This window comes from Ranitomeya imitator, chromosome 2 (genome assembly GCF_032444005.1).
Source record: "Ranitomeya imitator isolate aRanImi1 chromosome 2, aRanImi1.pri, whole genome shotgun sequence".
Taxonomy (NCBI): Eukaryota; Metazoa; Chordata; class Amphibia; order Anura; family Dendrobatidae; genus Ranitomeya; species Ranitomeya imitator.
In genome coordinates this window covers 202,762,174-202,785,726 of record NC_091283.1, presented here as the reverse complement: position 1 = coordinate 202,785,726, position 23,553 = coordinate 202,762,174, and the positions used below count along the sequence as shown (strand labels likewise).

At 44.3% G+C, this 23,553-nt stretch overlaps 1 protein-coding gene across 2 annotated transcripts in view; it reads right to left on the bottom strand.

Annotated features, from left to right (window-relative positions):
- Positions 1-9,598: 9,598 nt before the first annotated feature.
- MAPKAP1 (MAPK associated protein 1) overlaps positions 9,599-23,553 on the bottom strand; it is a 185,886-nt gene continuing 171,931 nt past the window's right edge. For both annotated transcript variants that reach the window (XM_069748506.1, XM_069748507.1), the window contains 2 exons: positions 13,235-13,332; positions 9,599-10,207 (listed from right to left, as the gene is read on the bottom strand). In XM_069748506.1, coding sequence (XP_069604607.1) covers positions 10,088-10,207; positions 13,235-13,332 — 218 coding nt within the window. In that variant the 3' untranslated portion in view covers positions 9,599-10,087. The remainder of the gene's footprint in view (positions 10,208-13,234; positions 13,333-23,553) is intronic.

Genomic DNA, 23,553 nt, shown 5'->3' with positions numbered 1-23,553 from the left:
CACAGAGGGTGGGAGGGGGCAGATTACCGGCAACTTTATTTAAAAAAAAAAAAAAAAAAAGAAGAAAGATTATTCATTCCTTGTTTCCAGCAAACGCTGCTGGAGATAAGAAATGAATGGGGCTTCAGCACCACACGCGGGGGGGGGGGGACAGCGCTTACAGTAGCGCTGTCTCCTGCATGGCACACGGACTGCACACGGACAACATCCGTGTGCGATACGTGTTTTACACAGACCCATTGACTTCAACGGGTCTGTGTGATCCGTGCGCTCCCACGAACACTGACATGTCTCCGTGTTTTTCAAACGGACACACGGTCCGTGAAAACACGCTGACATGTGCAGAGACACATTGATTTTAATGTGTCTACGTGAGTCAGTGTCTCCGGTACGTGAGGAAACTGTAACCTCACATACCGGAGCCACTGACGTGTGAAACCGGCCTAAAATGAAATGAGAACCTAGCCTTACTGATCAGCTGGAATCTGGGACTTTATAGGCTGTGTGAAGAGCAGAACAAAAATGATTACCTCAATGAACAAAAATAAAAAAAAAAGAATTTGTGATAAATATTGACCTGTCCATTCAAGGACATTTTAGCTATAGTATGAAATCCTGTTTTTCTTGTCTGTGGAATTGCCTTTGTACTGTTTGTTGTGAAACTGCCGCCCACAAAACTGTTTTCTTTTCTTTCTTTCCTGTTTTGTCTCTTTGTTTAAACATGCAAAACTTGTATAACCACTAAACAACTATATAAAGAAGGGGTAGCACCTTGAAGGCAGGCGTGCTTCAGAGACTTCCCAGTGATACACTATACAAGACGTGTCTTGTGTATTATTTCTGTTGATTCACCACTTCCAAAGGCTGCTCCGACTGAGTGTGATCCCGACATTTCCTGGCGCCTGAACAGGGACCCGAGGTCTGTGTATTCCTTCAAGAACACCGGCAGAATACGAACGAAAAGAGAATCTGGGATAATGGACGGCAGATGAACAAAAACCTGGCCAGGTAAGAGACACTGTTAGATCTCTTATATCTGCCCTGCACTGTCCGTAAGATTTTCTGTGTCGTGTTCTTTAGCGGGTAGTTCTAGTAGAGGAGGATACCTATAGCTCGGGTTCTTGAACTATTTAGGAATTGATCACCTCACGGAGTACGGCATTGAATGAGAGTGAATGTGAATAGAAGGTGTGTGGAAGTTGGGAATAGCCCTATAAGCCGCCCAGGGGGTTGAAACAGAAGAAGTGACTGTCCCACTGGGCAACGTGGTTGCATCCTTTCGGGGAGACCTCCGCGCCTATGTTCAATCTCTGATCCTGTCTTTGACAAAAACCTGGTGATGGATAAGTGTATGATAGTATGAGCCCAGGACAGATAAATTAGCCTGGGACAAGAATACGTTGTATGTGATAGTATAAGCCCAGGACAGATAAATTAGCCTGGGACAAGATACGTTGTATGTTCTTTTTCTTTTTCTGTCTGGTTGCATTTGTGTTGTTTGCTATAGGTGTAGGAATCAGGATTTTCTTACATCAACACAGTTTAAACATCCTAGCTCCTTAGGAAGAAGGTAACGAGGTATTCTCATACCCAAACGCCACCTAGGGCAAGAAAAAAAAGACATCCTAGCTCCTTAGGAAGAAGGTAACGAGGTATTCTCATACCCAAACGCCACCTAGGGCAAGAAAGCTCAGGATAAGAAAATGGGGAATAAGCAAACAAAGTCAGAACCAGAAGAATTAGATATCTATACTATCATAAAGGAGAGAAGTGGTGAAGATGCCACTAAGGGGCTGAAAAAGATTTTTAGTAAGTTTGGAGTTACTAGGGCAGAAGCTTTTAGTAGAAAACTATGGGAAGGAATTCAGGAAAGGAAAAAAGGCATAATCAGAGACAAGAAATGGATAGATCAGATCCAAGCATTGATTGATGTCTCTAGGGTAGCAGAAAATGAGGGATGGACATATAATCAACAGAGTAAAAAGTGGTGTATTAGACCCACAGGCTGTGGAGAAAAACAAAATGTGGAATCTAAAAATACCCCACCCCCATACCTTAACCCACATGCCCCATCTTTTCTCCAAACACCACCTCAAAGTTTAGCCGGACCAGGAGGATGGGTATGTCCGCACTGTGGACAACAAAATCCAGACTGGAGAAATGATTGCCTAGCCTGTGGTACACCTAGACATGGCGCTGTACTTGCCCCTGTTAGGGTAGTACCAAGACCCTTTAGGGAACCTGGTGCTGACGGAGTAATGGGAACTAGATATCACCAAACTCGACAATATTTCCCTTGGTCCCCCGCTGAAGGCATGTCTCTCTTGCATAACGCACCAGATCCCACCCAGTGTCCAGTTAGATTTGCACAATATATACAGCAAATTATGCAGACTCACGCTGGAGTTTGGGCAGATGGAGAAGAATTATGTAGAATGAAAATGACTCCTGGACTCTTCCAGGAGCTATTAGCAAATCTACAGGTACATAGGCCCCAAGCAGGAGATGGTGCCTTACAAACGATAGAATCAGGTACACAATTTGTAGATCACTTAATGGTTTTCATGAGGGAGAGACAGAGGCAGAGAGGAACAACGGGAGTGGTGGCTCAGAAATCTGGACAATCAGTAGACGAATATTATCTAAGTGTAGAAAATAATTTCAGAGATGAAGGCATGGATCTAACCGCTCCAGGAATGACGAGGTTAGTTACAAAAACCTTTATAGATGGATTGTCTCCAAAAGTGAAGGAAAAGCTTAAGGCCGCAACCCCTGATTGGAGAACCTTGGAAGACCCACACCTGGCTAGACAGAAAGCTGTAGGGATAGAAATGGACTTAAGAGAAAATTCTAAGCCAGTAAGAATTGCACAGGCTAATACTGGCTCTGCTAATCAAAAGTTTACTTGTCATTACTGTAAGAAGCCAGGACATTTCCAAAGGGAATGTAGGAAGAGAAAAGCAGATATAGATTCAGGAACCTTTGTACCCAAAAATAGGATAAATAACCCAGTGCCTGATCAAACAGACAGCTCAGAATGACTGAAAGTTATGCAGGTCTCTCTTCCTTCTAGAAGACCAATAATACAAGTTGAAGTTGAGGGTAAAAATGTACCTTTTCTGATAGATACGGGAGCAACATCCTCCATTTTAAATCAGGACTTTTTACCATATCCTGACAATATATCCTCAAAGGTTACATATGCAGAAGGGTATGATGGTAAAATTCAGGCGTTGCCCTTTACAAAACCTTTAAATGTGAGCTTTGGCCCTAAAACTTTTGTATCCAAATTTTTATTTGCTAAAGGTGCACCTACCTGCTTGTTGGGTACTGATGTCTTAAGTAAAATGCATGCAAACATCCATTTTAGAGAAGATGGCACAGTTATGCTGACCATCCCTGAAGATGCAGAAACTCTGGAACCATATGTTAGAATACAGGCAATGGAGGATTTTCCCGAAATTTACACTCAACAAGCAAAAATTGACTTGTCTCGGGTTCCTGACAGCCTATGGGCAAAAGGAGACACTGATGTAGGATTTTTATCAGTAGCTCCTATACTGTTAGAAACTGCCCCGGGAACCATATTACCTCAGCTTAGGCAATACCCCATCAGCGCCCAGCAAGAACAGGCGATTTCTCAACAAATTCAGGATTATGTGTTACAAGGTGTTTTGGTAGAAATCAGGTCACCCGCCAATACACCCTTATATCCTGTTAAAAAGAAAGTGTCCTCCAAAGAAACTATGGTGAAATGTCGCATGGTGCACGACTTACGGGAAATCAATAAGGTTTTGGCACCGGTCACCCCTGTGGTACCGAATCCTCATACCTTACTGTCTCAAATTCCCAGCACTGCTGCATATTTTACGGTAATTGACTTATCAAACGCATTTTTTTCTGTGCCACTACATAAGAACTGTTGGCATTTGTTTGCCTTTACATTCAAGGGTAAACAATTAGCATGGACAAGATTGCCACAAGGTATGGTACACTCACCAACTTTGTACTCTGAAGCAATGCAGACCGTGCTAAAAAATTTCATCCCAGAACCAGGAGTAGTCATTCTACAGTATGTAGATGACTTACTTATTTGTTGCCCTGATGAGCAGACGGCAGTTACCTCAACTGTTAATTTCTTAATTTTCCTAGCGCAAGAAGGCTGTAAGGTAAATAGACAGAAACTCCAGGCTTGTCAACAAACAGTCGTGTTTTTAGGTCACTGCATATCACAGGGCATTAGACACCTCACACCTCAACGTACGGAAGCCATACGTAACATGCTTGAACCCAGGAATCACAAACAGCTGCGTGCTTTCCTAGGTATTGTTTCACACTGTAGACAGTGGATCATACATGCAAGTCAACTCATGCAGCCTTTATATGACTGTATTGCCAACACACCATATTCACTCAGTGAAGAGGCTAAACAGTCATTTTCCTCTTTGAAAACAGCACTGGTATCAGCTCCGGCTTTGGGACTCCCAGACTACACTAAACCTTTTCAATTGATGGCAGCTGAGATATCCTCACATGCTACAGGGGTGCTCACACAAAAACATGGAAACAAACAGAGACCTGTGGCATACATATCAGCTCATCTGGACCCTGTAGCTAGAGCCGCACCTTCTTGTGTAAGAGTAGTAGCCGCAATTTCACTGTTATTAGATAAAGCTTCTGAGATTGTTCTTGATCACCCACTTCTAGTTCAGACCACTCATGATGTACATGGCATTCTTAACCAGGTCCAACCTAAACATATTTCAATGGCCAGACACCTCCGTCTCCAATGTTCCCTACTACTGCCGCCCAACATTTCCTTTGCCAGGATTCAGACTCTTAATCTCGCGTCTTTGCTCCCTTTAGAGTCTGAGGGGGGTACCATACCTGAGGAAACTGCAACTGCACTCTCCAACTCCTTTGACCCATCAAAGTCAATGCATGATTGTGTACAATTAATGGAACAAGAGACTCAGGGCTTATGTAATGTACGTGACAAGCCACTCTGTAATGCTACATTTGAACTTTTCATAGATGGCAGTAGATATGCAGATATGAATGGACAATTTCATACAGGTTATGCGGTAGTAACTCAGCATGAAGTGCTGAAAGCAGAACCTCTCCCTGCTAATCAGTCTGCACAAGAAGCAGAACTTACGGCATTAGTTGAAGCTCTAAAAATAGCCAAAGATCAGACAGCAAACATATACACTGATTCTAGATATGCACATGGCATTATTTTCGATTTTGGCGTAATATGGAGAGCCAGAGGTTATATGACTGCTTCAGGCCAACCTGTTAAACATGCCTCCCTCATTAGACAGATTCTGGAGGCAGCACAAGAAAATAAAGAAATAGCGGTGATAAAGGTAGCTGCACATGTGAGACTCGACACCGAGGAAGCCAGGGGTAACGATAAAGCCGATAAGGCAGCAAACGAGGCAGCACGTAAACCCTTACATCATGCCCACACACTAGATAGCTCTGAAGATGATGAGGAAAGATTGAAGGAAGCTCAGAAACAGGTAGACGACGAAGAACGAGGGCAGTGGCAGAAAAAAGGGGCAGAAGATCAGCAAGGATTATGGAAAAAAGGAACTTTGTTGTGTTTACCCAGAGCCTGGTACCCTGCAGTGGCAAGTGACCTCCACCTACCCACGCATGTGTCGGCAAATGGTATGACGCTCAAGGTAAAAGAAAGGTGGTTGGCTCCAGGCTTTGGTAATTTTGCTCGGAACATGTGTGCTGCATGCGCTATATGCCTGGCACACAATCCAGGTCAGGCCATTAAAACCCCAACCAAACATCATGTAAGACCACTGTATCCCTTTCAAAGACTCCAGATCGACTACATCCAACTTCCTAGGTACAATGGATACGAATATGTGCTTGTGTGTGTGGACATGTTCTCAGGGTGGCCAGAGGCTTATCCAGTTCGTAAAGCCTCAGCAAAAACTACTGCCATTAAAATAGCACATGAACTGATACCCCGTTACGGCATGCCTGAGGTGATCGAGTCAGATAGGGGTACCCATTTTACTGGGGAAATATTCCAGAATGTTATGAAAATGTTGGGAGTAGAAAACCAGTTTCACACTCCATATCATCCACAGAGTTCAGGTAAAGTGGAAAGATTAAATGGGACAATAAAATTAAAAATCCAGAAGGCCATGGCAGAAACAGGAAAGCCTTGGACCGAGTGTCTACCACTTGCCCTGTATTCCATCCGAAACACCCCAAGGGGGAAGGCTAAGCTGTCACCACATGAGATTCTTTTTGGTAGAGCAGCAAATTTGGGTTGTTATTTTCCACAACAACTGATGTTGAATACTGAGACTTTAACTGCTTATGTACAAGAATTACAAAAACGTTTAACTAAAGTGCATTCGCAAGTTTTTGCTTCCCTTCCAGATCCAGAAAATCTCGAAGGAGGCCACAAGTTGGAACCTGGTGATCAAGTCTACGTGAAAAGACACACCAGAAAGACTCTGGAACCGAGATTTGACGGACCTTTCCAAGTCCTGTTAACAACTCCAACAGCAGTCAAGCTTGAAGGAAAGGCATCATGGATACATGCAAGCCGTGCCCAAGCACACACTGTATAAAAGAGCTGCAGATAACTCACCACGTCCCTCGGGGAGGCCGCATATAGTACAAATGGGAATTCCCAACAAAATTGCTAGTACCATTTTTATTTATCCTATGTTAACACAAATGTGGGATAAATTAGTTAGAGCCACGGATTATCTAGATGATCAGATTTGGGATATATTGGACATATTAAATACTAGTATAGCTGTACAGAATCAGCTTATAATAGTCACTAACCAACATACCCTGGTATTGGATTACCTAACTGCCTCACAAGGGGGTATGTGTCAAATCATCGGACCCACCTGCTGTCATTATATAGACCCGAATAGTACTATGAGTATGAGATTTAAATTAAAAGACGTACAACGACTCAGGGATCAGTATGACAAAGACAATGACCAAAATAAGGATAGCTGGTGGTCAGATACCTTTTCTTTTCTTAACCCGGCCAATTGGTTCAGAGGGATCGGTGGGTGGGTTACCGGGATTATGCAAAGCCTAATACACACAGTTATGGTTATTGTAATTATATATGTATTATTCAAGGTTGTACTCAAGGGTATCTCGGTATGCACAAATAAATTTTGTGTAATGGATGCGAGAATATAAAGTTTTTTTTTTTGTAATATCACAAAAAGAATGACTAAAATGATCAACAAGGTTTTGAATGGAATATGTCAAAGGGGGGATTGTGAAGAGCAGAACAAAAATGATTACCTCAATGAACAAAAACAAAAAAAAAAGAATTTGTGATAAATATTGACCTGTCCATTCAAGGACATTTTAGCTATAGTATGAAATCCTGTTTTTCTTGTCTGTGGAATTGCCTTTGTACTGTTTGTTGTGAAACTGCCGCCCACGAAACTGTTTTCTTTTCTTTTCTTTCTTTCCTGTTTTGTCTCTTTGTTTAAACATGCAAAACTTGTATAACCACTAAACAACTATATAAAGAAGGGGTAGCACCTTGAAGGCAGGCGTGCTTCAGAGACTTCCCAGTGATACACTATACAAGACGTGTCTTGTGTATTATTTCTGGTGATTCACCACTTCCAAAGGCTGCTCCAACTGAGTGTGATCCCGACATTTCGCTCAGGTGACGGCCAGCTGCCTGAGTATTCAGGTAGTTTGTGTGTTAGCCACAATCGCCGACTACAGTACTACACTCCACTAATCTTCACAAGTGAGTCTATGACATATCCAACCAGCACTGCTATACCGCTGTGCTCTGCTACCACATTCAACTCTCCTATATCACCACAAGCGAGTTGCCCGATATACCCAGCTCTGCTACATTGCTGGTCTTTGTGTCATTGCTACGATGAGTCTCATGATCTAGTCGGCTCTGCTAGATTGTTGAGTCTACTGTACTGTGCCGCAGCTTCATTGGTATCCTGTTCACTTTGCTGCACCAATGTCATCTGTCCATGCTGCTCAACAACTGCTGATGCAGCCAGAGGACTTCAAGAATTCACCTTTCTAGGTGAGACAGAAAATGCTGTTTGCTCACACAAAGAATAGGTGCATCACAAGCTTAAAATGTCATCTGTTGTGGCCTCATCACGTACTATACCCCCGTCTGTAGCCCCCAAACAGTATAATATTCCCTCTTGTGGACCCCATACAGTATAACATTCCCATCTATGACCCCTATACAATATGTCCTCCATATGGTATAATGTCCCCCTCAGCGACCCTCACACAGTATCATGCCCCCCATTGTTATCCTCACACAGTATAATGTGCCCTCTGTGACCTCCACACAGTATAATGTCCCCTTCTGTGGCCCCATACAAAATAATGTCCCCCTCTCTGACCCCCAGTTTAATGTCTCCCGATAAAGCTCCCATACAGTATGTCCCCTCTGTGACCACTGCACAGTATAATGTCCCCATATAGTATAATGTTCCCCTCTGTAGCCCCATGCATTACTATGTCCCCCTCTGTGACCCCTATACAGTATAATGTCCCCTTCTTTGGACCCAATACAGAATAATGTCCCCCTCTGTGAACCCCATACAGTATAATGTTCTCTTCTGTGGCACACGTTTCCCTCTGTAGCCCGCATACACTAAAATGTCCCCCTCTATGACTACTGCATAGTATAATGTCCCCCATTGTGAACCACATACAGCATAATGTGCCCTCTGTGACCTCCACACAGTATAATGTCCCCCTCTGTGACCCTCATAGAATATAATGTCCCCCTCTCTTGCCCCCAATGCAGTATGGTATTCGCCATTGTGGCATGCTTTACACAGCAATTAAAAATACAAAGAAATCCCAATGATTCTTTTCACTTGTTCCAACTCCCACCGCACAACGAGCAGCTCCTTCTTCTGCCTCCATTGTGCAGTGCGGTGACACCATTGCGGCATCTGCCATGTCAGCTACTGCAGCTGGACCCTGATAGGATGGGCGTGTGTGTAGGTAAAGCGTTGGAGGTAGCCAGTGATTCTCTGCTCTGCAATAGTTTCCACTTGGATGTGCAACTAAGGAAGCATATCCAGTGAAAAACAGCACTGATAAGGGCGTGCCCTCCTCTGCCCCGATTTGCTATCACAAATTGTTACGCCCCTGAGGAGCCCAAAGGGGGATTTCCTGACCCCCAAAGGCAAGTCTGAGTATATCTTTATATAGTAAGCTACAAAGCATTAAACTTAAACTTTTTGCTTTCAGATGCATATCAGACAGGAAAAATCACTCTGTATGTCTATGTAACTCAATGGGAATCCTAATATAGCTCTGTACAAAACCAAGCCACAATATGGCTGGCTGCATGAGGTCTGATGACTGTCTGCTCTGCAACGGTGATGAGAAATGCAAAACCACATCCTTTCAGCGTGACCCCCAGTGTTGGCTATTTTCGTATCAAGTACTTTGCAAGAATAATTGTCAAGATATTTCTATGTTTAGACATGACCCTTTAAAGACCACTAATATTTTACAGTCCGATCATCCCACTCACAAGTAGGACCGTCTACACATTGAGCTCCAGCCAAACCAATATGTTCTAATCTTTATTTAAAAAGCTCCAATATGAGAAAATTCACACAGTCTCGGCCTGTTACGCTGAACATAGGGTGATTGCGCAAATGTCTCCTTGGAAGGAAATACCGGGATTCCAGCATACTCCCCTCTTCTACAACATTACCTAGAAGAGGATTCTGCATTCATGTCAAGGGGTGGCACGAACAGTCATTATTTCATCATGTAAATCACGGTTACATAGTTGGAAAAGTCAATTAAATAGCAATAGGTTGAGCCTGTTTACGCAGACCAAGGCCAAAAAAGGGGAAAATGGCCAGAGCTGGGTACGATAATTATTGTTCCATACATAATAAGAAATTGGTACTAATGATACATCCTCATAGCCACAAGTCGTCCGTGCCTCTACAATGAAATGAGGATGCAGTAGGCTCTCTGGCTGGGCGACCAGCACTGAGGTTCAATGTGTCCACCAGGTCTTTTCTCCTTACGTCTTCTGTCCTCCTGTCTACCCTGGTTTCTTCTCCTTTTGAAAACTGAAGCTGGTTCTCCTGGTCAGTTTCCTTTGTTTCTGTGCAAAGTAATCTACCCGCACTGTACTGGCCCGGGACTCCAGAATGTAATTAACCTAGGGAAGATCAAGAAAAAAAAAAAAGTTCAACGTAGCATGCGAACAAAGTTTTCTGTTTTTTTTTTCCACCCCCATCCATAAAAATGACAACCGTTGCACAGAACAGGGAATGTGCTCCAAGCAGTTGTCATCACTTCCAGTCTCACTCAGCCCACAAGATAATGCTGAATGATGTTTATTTTAGAAATTACGGTCACATATAAGGCTGGCCTTCATGGTGTATGACCGCGCTTGTTAAAGTGGTGCCACTTGACCCTATTCTTGCACCCTCTATTCGGGTCTTGGTGCACATGGGTGTAAAGCATGGCTTGGCTAAAATCCTCAATCATGCTGCAAAACTCATTAAAGGGTTACACATCAACATCAAGCAGCTGAATGGTATTCGCAGGGTGCACGGACAGGATGATAAGACCACCTGTGGTCAATACGAGAAGCATTAGCAGCCTACACCAACATCAAAGGCCTCTCACCTAACCAATAAGCACCGTACTCGGCACTGATGAGAGGTAAGACCCCCAAACATGTTTGTAGATGGATGTGTCTTATTTGTTGGAGACTCTGGTTTGGATTATTTCTATATGCTCGTTAAAGGGTCAGGTGCTGACTTATAGGTGGGCCGATGTGAATTTTAGAACGTCCAAAAGCAACGCGTTTCAGGCATGTGAGGAATAACGATCACACCTGTGGTGGTAACACACATACTGTCATCTGTGCACTAAACAACAATTACGCATGTGCTTACAAATCGTTGGCAATGGTTTAACTAATGGATGTCTTGTGTCTATAGTGGACAGAAACATATTGCTCCACGCTGCACGTGGGAAATGGTTAAATTAACAAGGTATACTCATTACCGCTATATTCAAATTGAAATGGCAGCACTTAACTACACAGATAATGAAGTCAGCTTTATGCCGGCTATTAATATCTGTTCAGTGCATCTAAAAGCTGCAATTAACCATTCGATTAGATCCATTGCTAATTATCTCGAATTCAGAGTATACACACGATGTAGCTCGGCTCACATTACCAGTTAAGAGCCCCCGACACATTATGTGTCCCAATTCTGCCGGCTCTCTACGCGATGACAGGTCGCATGTGTGATACAAACACAAGGACAGTGTGACGGGTACTTCACCGCCCTACGATACCGATGACGGCCCTTCACTTTCATCCTTCTGGTATTTGTCCAATTCTAGATTCACGGGAAGAAAAGTCCTGATATTTTGGAAAACTTTTATTTCTTGTACTCCGTACATACAAGGCCACGGTCTCCCTTTCTTTGAGTTGGGCATGACGTGTATATCGATTCCCCAGGTTGGGTGTCCAAAGTCGGGCTCCAGTCCAGCAACCATTATTCACATTGTGGTAGTTTTTGACACATGGTAAGGTTTTAATATTAGAGATAGTATAGGACCATCCCGATAGGGTCACCTTGTTGTGCTGGGATGGTTTTTACACTTTGTGTCTACTAAATGCTCTATGTTATTTATATGTTCTATTACTTTTTACTTACTTACAGAAGGGTATTTGCTCATTTTGTTTCTGTCTTAGGCTTTGTTTGTTTACTGGCCAGTGTGAGCATGCCCCTATACGTTGCATGCACACCAATTTATACTCTGGCTCATTTTTTGCTTTAGGTTCTTTTCTTTGATCTGGCCATTACATTTATATAACTTCCCCATGACTGACCCACAGTCAGGTTCTGCTCTTGCTCTGCCCTTATGCACATTGAGGTTGTTTTTGACACACGATAACATTTTAATATTAGAAATAGTATGGACCATCCCAGTTTGGGTCACCTTGTTGCGGTGGGATGGCTTTTCCGATTTACAGTGTTTACCAAGTACCCTGTGATATTTATATGCACTATTACTTTTTACTTACTTACAGAAGGGTAGTTGCTCATTTTGTTTCTGTCTTAGGTTTTGTTTTTTTACTGGCCAGTGTGAACATGCTCCTATATGTTGCATGTATATCAACTTCTATTCCGACTCAATTTTTTTTATGGGGTGGGGGGGGGGGGGGGATTTGCTAAAAACTTTTAACGTTGTCCTTTGTAAATTAGTCCATAAAGGCATTGCTTTGCCCTTAGGTAATCATACGCCTTACTCATCTTGGTGTGACTGACGTTCTCCTCAATGGCCATGCCATCTCCGCAAGTGCCAGAAGCCTTGAGTACGCGAGTGATATCCTTCTTATTCAAGCATACGCAGTGAAGCCGGGTGCAGCATCCCCAGATTCATCATCACTCTGTGCATGCCCATGAAAAAATAATAATGCTGAAGACATGATATGGCAATTAAGGAGGATCTGAGTCAAGTCCAGGGGGTAATTGGGAGGCCTGATCACAGCATCTAAAGCCCGAATGCTCTGGATGAAGCAACGCCCCGTTAGGCTAACTTGTAAATGCCGAGGACAGCAATATAACTTGTTTTATCGAATACAAGATCTGTCATAAAGGATATCGATGACATGTTTGGCAATGCTGTAAATCAGTACTGGAGGGAGATTTAGGGGACTTGACGGATTATCATTTATATTATTGTACCAGCACTAATGCCACCTTGGATCATTACGTAGGCACTGTGCATACATAGTTGGCATATTTATATTTACGGACACTATAGGATTAGTATGTAGTATGGTAAAATATTTGCTATGTTGGTTTTAATCTCTCTTGGCTGGGTATTGATCGAGGGGGGGACTTCAGTTGGACTCTAGTAGGTGGGACCATCTGAATGGTTATCTGGGCACAATAGCCGGTTCAATAAAATCTTATGCTATGGCATTGACATGACATAGCATCTAATTGGACAAGAGTAACAAAGAGAAGATCAGGAGGCGCAGAATGGTCCAGGAGTATGCGAAGGATGAACAAGCCATTCCCCCGAGGTTCCAAATAAGTTTGTATGGTAAAAAGTTTGTAGAAGTTGTCTGATAAAATATTCAAAAACTCTGGGCCTGAACTAAGCAAAAAAGTAATGACAGATTCCATTAATAAGTCTAGACAATAAAACAAACCTTTAAAACAATCTCGTTAACAGTAGCTGCATCCGATTCAAAGTATAGATGCTTGTAATCGTGGTTGTTGAGGTAGGTCAGCTTGAACATTGCATGGCCTGCGGAGATCAAGAAAAAAAAATCAAAATCTGCTGGTCCATACCTACAATCAGATCTGCATACATAACCAGGGGGCAAAATAAGTCAAATATTCCATTGGGGGTGCAGAAGGGAGGCAAATGCCTACAGAAACTAAAAAAAACAAAAACACAAAACTAGGCGATTTACGCCAAAGAGAAGCCCCAGTGGAACAAACTGACTTGAGCTAACTGCTTTAGAAGTACATAGGAGGCGCCTAGTTCTAGGATGGACGAGGTCCATGTTTCCCGGATGCCTGAATTTGACCTAAGGATCACTGGAGGTTATACTGGCTGCAATCTTTCTTCTAGACACACAGAACCAGTAAGACTTTTCACGCCGCTCCACAATTTCAAATGAACGCCGCACCCTGGAATACTGCCCCAATATTATTTATAGGCTAAGAGATTAAGGATCATAGAATATTATACAAATGGCCACTTTTCTCAGCGCGATCCCCACATATCCCTCGAAGAGCCACACATTCAAGGTAAGAGTTTTTCCGAGGGTCATTTTTATTACATTTAGCAATCTGTGAACGTGGTACATTTTATCATGGAACTGCATAATTAAATATAATTAACGAAGCATTCATCTTCTCTGGTCGCTGCCTAATGATTTAAAGAGGAAGGGGGGACAAATATATAACTTCCTTAAATCAGATCACAAATTAAACTTTGCTTCGTATATTCCTCGCTGCCTCCAGCAGAACCATTTGTTTTTGTAATTAGGGGGATGAAAGTGTTTAGAAAAGGAGCAGAAATGCTGAATACTGGACTAACAAATATGCACATTATTCACCGTGCACCTACCGTACATGCAAAGGAGGGTGAAAGCGGGTGTCATGGGTGTAGGGGAAATACTAATGAGCGGGACGGAGATGAATGGAAGAAACGTCCTAAAAAATTCTTACTACTTAAAGGAGTTCTGCGGTGAAAACAAGGTGTTTCCTATCCACAGGACATAGATTGGAGGTCTGAGAACGGAGAGCCGCACCGATCGGCACAACGGGCCACTTTTATCCCTGGTAGATTGCAGGGCAGTATTTATGCAATCATTCCTTTAGGGGCTGCCGAGCGTTGTAATCTTTGTGATCAACTGTCATCAGAGGAATTTTATTGGCTTTTCATTGTTCTTACACTGACTGCTAACAGGGAAATGTGCAAAGCAAATTAATTGCATCCAAAGTCCTCCAAAACGTGAGCAATTTTTTTTCTGATAGAGGAGAGTCCAAAGTGCCATACCTTCCACAAAGTAGTCAATATACCCTAAAAAGGTCTTCGGGACAAGTGCTTTCCATTGGGTTTGGACTACTGGGACCTTTACAACCAGCTACCGGAAAGTCCCAACGTCAGCAATGATGCAAAGGAATAGACGTAGTCCATGGCTTCTACTTGTATCAGCATCTAATTAGTAAGGTACTAATGGGTTGGGTCCTCCAGAGTTTTGGTTCCCCTCTATGGCCGATAGTGAGGATCTCTATTAATAGGAATGCTGGAAACAAGACTTGAGAAGAAAGGTGGTTTTAACATGCCTAATCCTTAATCTGTGCAAATTTCGTAGACCTGTTGGACTCGGCCAATCTACCGGTATCTTCTAACTCTGGATCTCTCGACCACTTGAATGTACAGAGCTGGAGATGGCAGATGCTCCTCACTCTTTCTTTTAAAGTTTAGCTGAGCCCAATGTGCATGTTAATTGAAATAGGAGAAAATTACCGGCAGAACAATATGTGACCTTTTCACGTAACATCTTACTCCGTAATACCATAAAATTGTCACCAAAACCAATTCTGTTCTCCTCTTCATCTGATTTGAACATTTTAATTAGAGTCCTTTGTTTTGTTTTTTTCCAGATTTTCAGCTGAAATACAAGCATTTCCACTAGTTGACAATCCTACCTAATGCACTCCACCACTCTGGGGTCCTCCAGACATTAGTCCGTCACATTAAATGCTAGTTATAAAATCACTGCCTATTTTATCAGCAGTTGTGACAGAGTGACAGTGGGAGTCACAATACAGTGCATCTTGTGTGGCAGGACTCCAGCCGGCTAACACATCCCATTATTCTAATAGGGGACGAGCCGTGACTTTTCTTGCAGACAAATCTGGAAAGTTTACTGCTCGCGGAGATGATGATGAATAGGTGTGAAATGTAGGAGCAGGTGGGAGAGAGTGATGGAGGAGAGCAGAGAAGATGAGCGCAAAACTACTGCTAACACGCGAAGAACTAAAAGTAAAAAAGATGTGTAAACAGGTCAAAAACCTAAAAGATAGCCACAAAATATATATATATATATATATATATATATATATATATATATATATATATACATACACTGTACACACGCTTTTGCATTGTGCCTAGAAAACCTAACTTGTTCCATCAAGGAAGATCGGAAGAGACAAAAGGAGGGGAGAGATGGATGGGAGTTCTCCAAAAATAGGTAAACCTAAGCATTGTGTCCATATCAGTGTCCGTCCAATGTCACATCTGTTCACTCCTGTCACTGTTGTCAGCGCCTGTACCTCGCTGCACCCAAATATAATCATAAAGGCGCATCATTAACCTTCCTGTAGCTAGCCGGGTGTAACATGCAGCTCCAATTCTATTACATCCATTACCCGCTGACAAGATGTCACTAAATACAACACATTAATACTATATAGTGAGCAGCGGTTCCGCATTCTGGATACTGACCGGGCAGAGCGATGGCGGTCCAACCTAAGTAACTGGGTTATGGAAATCCTCCCTAATTTCACTGCATCCTATTTTTTCTTACATGCACAAAAAATCTAAGATTGTTCATCATTTCCATTTTTTGGGGGGAGTTGGCCACATCCCAATATATATATATCTATAATATAAGGCTGGGAGCGTCACTCTGTCCGAAGCCTTTATAGACTGCGCACGCGCCGGCACAGTCTGGGCCCCACAGAGTGACGCTCCCAGGAGATCGCGGTATGCGTAAGCACTGAGAGCACACCGCGATCTCCAACGGAGAGGTAGGGACGTGGCAGGAGGGTGAGTATGAGCTATATTCACCTGTCTGTCCCGTTCCAGCGCTGCCCGCCGCTCTGTCCTCCGGGTCCTCTGCCTGTGACGTTCACAGTTCAGAGGGCGCGATGACGCGCTTAATACGCGCCACCCTCTGACTGAACAGTCACAGCCAGAGGACCCGGAACACGGAGCGGCACGCAGCGCTGGAACGGGACAGACAGGTGAATATAGCAAGTGTCGGGGGCCTGAGCTAGCGGCGATACCGGCACCTGACCCCCACAGCGCGCCGGTGTCCCTGCTCAGGCCCCCCAGCACTCGGCGCCCATCGACGATAGGCGAGTATGGTATTTTTTTTTATATATCGCAGCAGCATACGGGGCATATAATACTATGGAGCATCTTATGGGGCCATCAACATTTATGGATCAACATACGGGGCATATACTATGGAGCATCTTATGGGGGCCATCAACCATAATGGAGCAGCATATGGGGCATATGGATGGAAGCAGCAAATTACAGAACGGTGGCGCAGGATGGGAGCAGCACATGACAGAACGGGGGCACAGGATGGGAGCAGCACATGACAGAACAGGGTGCAGGATGGAAGCAGCACATGACAGGATGGGGGCGCAGGATGGGAGCAGCACATGACAGAATGGAGGCACAGGATGGGTGCAGCACATGTCAGAATGGAGGCGCAGGATGGGTGCAGTACATGTCAGAATGGAGGCGCAGGATGGGTGCAGCACATGTCAGAATGGAGGCGCAGGATGGGTGCAGCACATGTGAGAATGGGGGCGCAGGATGGGAGCAGCACATGACAGAATGGGGGCACAGGATGGGTGCAGCACATGACAGGATGGGGACGCAGGATGGAGCAGCACATGACAGAATGGAGGCGCAGGATGGGTGCAGCACGTGAGAATGGGGGCGCAGGATGGGAGCAGCAAATGTCAGAATGGGGGCACAGGATGGGAGCAGCACATGACAGAATGGGGGCACAGGATGGGTGCAGCACATGACAGGATGGGGACGCAGGATGGAGCAGCACATGACAGGATGGGGACGCAGGATGGAGCAGCACATGACAGGATGGGGACGCAGGATGGAGCAGCACATGTCAGGATGGGGACGCAGGATGGAGCAGCACATGTCAGGATGGGGACGCAGGATGGAGCAGCACATGTCAGGATGGGGACGCAGGATGGAGCAGCACATGTCAGGATGGGGACGCAGGATGGAGCAGCTCATGACAGGATGGGGATGCAGGATGGGTGCAGCACATGACAGGATGGGGACGCAGGATGGAGCAGCACATGTCAGGATGGGGACGCAGGATGGAGCAGCTCATGACAGGATGGGGACGCAGGATGGGTGCAGCACATGACAGGATGGGGACGCAGGATGGAGCAGCACATGACAGGATGGGGACGCAGGATGGAGCAGCACATGACAGGATGGGGACGCAGGATGGAGCAGCACATACCAGGATGGAGACCATATACCAATATAAATGCTCGCCACCTGGGCGTAGAACGGGTTCAATAGCTAGTATTTATATAAATATCCTTTCCCGTTACTGATGTTTAGGTCCTGGATTATTTGCAACACCTATCTTGATTTATGTGGCAAGTTACAGGGGTGTTGTCCAGGATTAGAAAAACATGGCTGCTTTCCACCAAAACCAGGTTGTGTCTGGTACTGTAGTTCAGCTTCATCTACTTCAATGGAGCTGAGCTACAATACGACACAGGACCAATGGGCCAGTGTGGTGCTATTTCTTTATAAACAGAGCCACACCGGCCCATGGGTGAAACATGGCTGCTTTATTCTAAAAAGTCTGGTCTCTTCAAAAGAAGTTTCATTCCTCTATTAGTCCCCTGTAGTGATAAGGCGTTATCTGAGCATGCTTCGGCGTGCTCGAATAATAGGTTTGAGTCCCGCGGCCGTGTAATACGGATGTCTGATTGCGCCTTTAAAGAGTTTGGCCATCGTTAGGAAAACATGGCTGCTTTATTTTAGAAGTAATAAATTCCCCATTGAAGAACCATGAATGTAGCTGAGCTGCAATACAACAGACATCCCACGATTTTTGAAAGAAAGAAGCCATGAGTTTTTAAAATATTTTTCTAATGCTGGGCAACCCCAAAGATATATGAGCTTAATATGGTTTTTGACCATCACATCTTGTCGGCACACAATCAGAGCTGTGCTTTAAAAGGGGGCTGGCTAACCACTGTTTTCAATATCAAAGCCAGCCCCCTTCTCTGTTTATATATTGTTGACTCCTTAATATAGAAACATTTTGAGGCCATTTTAAGCATTTGCACAGCACAAGGTTTAGATGCGGTAAGGGTGAAAGATTTCATCGGATGATCTTAATGATCGCAAGGCACACAATGGGGTCAGAGATCAAATAGGGTCTGATGTTTAAAAATCCATTGGAGACCCCTCCGGCAATGCAGATGCAACCATTCCATGAACACACACTATATTTATTATTGCAATATATTTCCGGGCAGTGAATAGAACAACTGTTCTGTTTGATGCAACATGAAAGGATTCAGTCTGCAAAAGGGCAGCTCTTATATTTACAAGACAGCAATGGGCGGGCGACATCTCGATGTTCGGAGCAGAGGAGGCGATGGAAAGGGGTCCGATGGCAGGTACCCTGGTGTCATATCGGTGACAGGGACATGCTGGGAAATCTACTGACCTTTTACATACAGCTAATTAAAAAGAAATTACAGAGTGTTTCTCCGTTCACTGGTGAGACACCAGAACAGCGGCTTTTACACATGAATAGCCCGACTCCTTCAAAAAAAAGCAGGCTTTCCCCTTATCGGTTTTAACTCCACCGCTGCTGGAACGCAACACAGCCTGTACAGCTGTCCCCCCTCCAAGGCAGGCCTGAGTGAGAGGTGGAGAGAAAAGATAATAGAAAAGTACCAGCAATGCCTGAGATGTGATAAGCGAGAGGGCACCGGAGACAAAGGAAGGAAATTCAGAGCAGGAGATATAGATAATGGTAAAACTGTGACATCTGAGTGTCGAGAAGTGTGAAATGTGATCTTCACAGAAAGAGAATGATATGTTATAGGCTCTTCATTACCCACAAAGAAGAGACATCTTTATTTTAAAGGGGGGAGGAAAACTATATACCGTATATATTTTTAGAGTTCAGTTTGTTTGAGTCCATCCGAAGCTTACCCACTATATAAATTTCTTAGCGGGGCTTTCGAGCTCAGCTCCACTAGGACAGAGTAGTGATCTGTGACTATGGGTTAGCTACAGTGCCTATGAGGAGTCTAAGGTAGTCTAAGACACGCCTCCTGTATCACCATTGGTCCAGGCTGCTGCTGCTTTCTTTAGATTAAAAGCTCGCCACAAGGTCAGTGTATAAAGAGCAAGGACTAAACGGATAGAAGAATTAGACTATTAAACCACCAGTGAGAAGAGGAAGATGACAGGTAGTTGGTGTCTATATAAAGTCATAGGAGTCGAAGTAATGGGGAGAAGTAAGATGATTACAATAGGTACTAAATTTATTTAGTTAGCCTGAAAATAAGAAAGTTTGCAATTGACTTGCTTTTTCTATCTGTTGTCATTTTCCTGCAATGAGAGCCTTTATCTTACATAGTGTACAGCTTGTTTCCAAGTCGCTGAGCTGCTGGCACAAGCCCAGAAAATGGCCAAGAGGGCGCGGAAGTTATTTTCCAGGAGAGGAGTTAACGCCTAACATTCTAGTTAGCCCTCTCGAGCTGATCGATTTCTAAACAGGAATTAACTGCTCAGCTCACTCATCCTCCCCTCTACACATTTGCCAGGGTTCTTAGCAGTTCTGAATGATCACAATTCCTGGTCAGCTGAGCTTGCTGATTTTGGCAGGACTGGTTGACCATCTAATGTGTATGGAGGCCTCCTGACTGTACTCCAAACAAATTATGTTGGGAGAAAGAAGGGATGGGCAGTTGGAATTTTAACACAAAAACCTTTTTTTTCATGGGAGATAATCCACTGATAATGGTGTCCGGCAGCAGCTTTCTCCTCTCACCCTGTTAAAAACATATGACCTCTTGTGTGGATGGGGGAGTCAATGATACAGGGACTGCAGTTGGGCCTGGGCTCTGGAGCTCAGAGGGTACGGGGGAGAAGTACCCTTTGGCACATATAAAATTAATACTATTAAAAACTTATGATAGTTTTAGGCAGTGTTCGAAATATTGCTAAAACCACTGAACACAGGTCGTCAAACATCTTACGCATTTCAGAAGTAAACTTCCTTATTGAAAGAACTATGAATAAGAAAGTTTACTTCCGAAACGCGCCAGATGTTTGATCACCTGTGTTCAGTGAAAAAAAAAAATTACGATAAAGACGGAGTTTTTGAAGAAGTACTGGCTTTTCTCTTACTGGGTTATATTGACAAGCTCTGCTCAAGCTGCAGAGCACCCTGGATGAACACACTACAGGTGTGGTGAGCTGTTTCCTTATGGTGGTCCCTTATCTTGTTCTCCCTGCACCGTGGGGGTCTTCCAAGTGAATTGCTGCCATTCCCTACATAGCTGGTGGTTGGAAAACCCACTGAGGAGGAAAAAATAACAAGTATGCAGTGCTAAATCAGAACTCCATTCATTCTCAGAATCAGTGGGAGTTCGAGAGGACTCCCGAAAACACTCACTGCTCATAAAGTGAGGACAAATGCTAAATATATTGTGACGACTCAGCGTCAATCTGGCCAGTGGGGCGGGAAGGGGGGGTGAATTTTTCTTAATTATGCCACAGGTACTGTTCCTTTGTTCAGTAGGTGAAGGGACATGAGCCATTGTGTCACGTGAGACTCTCTGTTGACCCTTGTATGTAAATTTGTGGAATGCCTGCTGAATATGTATCACATCCGCCCCAACGTCTACTAGTCTGCACAACTTTGGAGACAAATATACAGTCTAATTGAACAATGAGGGATTATCCCCAAACCTTCCACCAATCCTATGGGACAATGCCCTGAAATGAAAGCTGTTGGACATAAAAGGGCCCTGCTCCTGTCACCAGTGTGATTCTACAGGACGTCAACCTAAGAATCACAGACCCAGATGGTGGAATATAGATCTGATCCACTGCCCATCATTGACCCCACAAAGCAGTTTGGAGAACCCAGGTTGGGACTTTCAGGTCAATTGGCAATATACCTTGCTGTACTCTGTAAGCTTGCCGCTATCTCTCCTCTGTGGGTGCCCGCCAAAAGCGGGGTGCTGCCAGTTTGGGTAGTTGGCCCTGGATGCCTCAAAGTCGCAGACGTTCTAATCCCTGGTGAGCCAGCGGAAGGCTGAGACTCTTACTTGCACCATCTTGTGCACTTGCTGGGAATGTACTATATGTTATTGACTGTTGGTGATCCAATAAAGTCTTACCAGTGTGTGGCACCCTCACCCTGTGTTGCCTGAGTAGCGTTCTGCCCAAGGGGAAGGAGTAGAGGCATTCAGTGGGATGAGCCCTGGCCCACGCGGTCTTTCTAAAGACAGCCAACGAACGAGAGCACCCACTGACCCTAGTGCCTCCACACATATGATATTACTTTATCAGACATTAATACCCCAATAACACTTCACAGACATTATTTTGTAAAGCAGCATAATTAACAAGCACAATGACAGCTATAGTGCAATCCACCAACCAAGGGCACTCCCTGTGGGGGAAAGAGAATGAAAGCCTCTAAATTTAGGGGTTGTACCATGAACCACAGATATCACCAATCCTTAGATTGGTGATAAATATATAATCTGTGGGGGCTCCAACAGCAAGGTCCCTCACTAATCACGAGAACGGGGATCCCAAAATTCCCTGTAGGAATGGAGCGATAGTGAGCATGTGCGACCACCGCCTCGCTCCCTAAAGGAGTGGTAGTTGCACATGCTCACTACAGCGCCATGTACACACAGGACTTTAGTCACCCTCCATTCTTGACCTTGATGGTTTCTCGCATCTCATTGACTGGCAAAGTCGAAACGTTGAGGTTTGTCTCCAGATTTCATTCCGGCAGGGTCTGTAAATATTGTTTGAAGCTAAAGGAACATTTTAGCCTTTTACTTTGTTGATAATTTGGAGCTCCGCTTGTGTGAATTTCGCAACTTGGCTTCCTCGTCTAGGATACCATAACACATTTTCTTCCTTCTCTGTCATTATTTATTTGGACGCTCTCCAAACAGGCACGGTTAATCTAGCATCACCCGTCACCGACTTGGCCACCTCTGCTGTATTAACTGCTTGAACAGTCGCATTAGCAAACACGGGGTTAATAACGCCGATGGTACGGAGACAAAACAGCACGCCCGCCTGCAATCTGCTGCTTTCTTATTGCTTCCGTAGTTTTGTCAGAGAAGCTATTTTCTGTCCATGTATGATACACTTCGGTGTAGCCATGCATCGCCTTGGCCTCACTGCGCATAGAAATGTGCACATATATGAGGGTGTGCGTGTGCAATGACTGGCACAGAGACACTTCTGTAGCAAGAGACATCAATCAAGCTGTCAGAAGCAGTGACAGCTACCGACAGAAGGCCCAGGTTAGAGGTTAAAGAATAGGAGAAGAAATGAAAGGGTCCCTACAGAAGACAGCTACCAAACCCCCACCTCTGTAGCACAGGCAGAGGCAGGAGCCCCAGAATCTACCATCTTCATCAATCTTCTTGCTACCTCCTCCTGATCAGCCGTGCGGAAATGCAGAGTAGTAACTGTATGGGATAGGCCATGCAGGCTTCACTCGCCGGCTGTACGCCAGACAAACCTTGATGGCTACCGGTAAGACGTTTACAAAGATGCAAAGAGAAGGCGCGACTAAAAAGTAAAAACATCTAAGGTGTAGCAAACTTTCATCCAAAGATCTACCGCGATACGGGAAAAAAATAACAAAAATAACGAATAATGGTAAAGGATAGGCTATTTTATATTTTTGATCGAACAGCTGCAAACAGTTACCAGCAACTACAGGCGACCATTAGCAGCCCTAAGGGTCAACCCTGATTTCCCAAAATGTAGTTGGCATATAAATCTGCATATTTGTATAAAGTGACGCTAGCTCCTTCATCAGGCTGGGAAACGGTGCAGTGCACAAAGTAGTGGAAGATTGTCATCTATAACTTCAATCTGTGGGGTCCCGCAGTTCAGATGTGTTCCACACGCAGCAGAAAAAGCCACCTG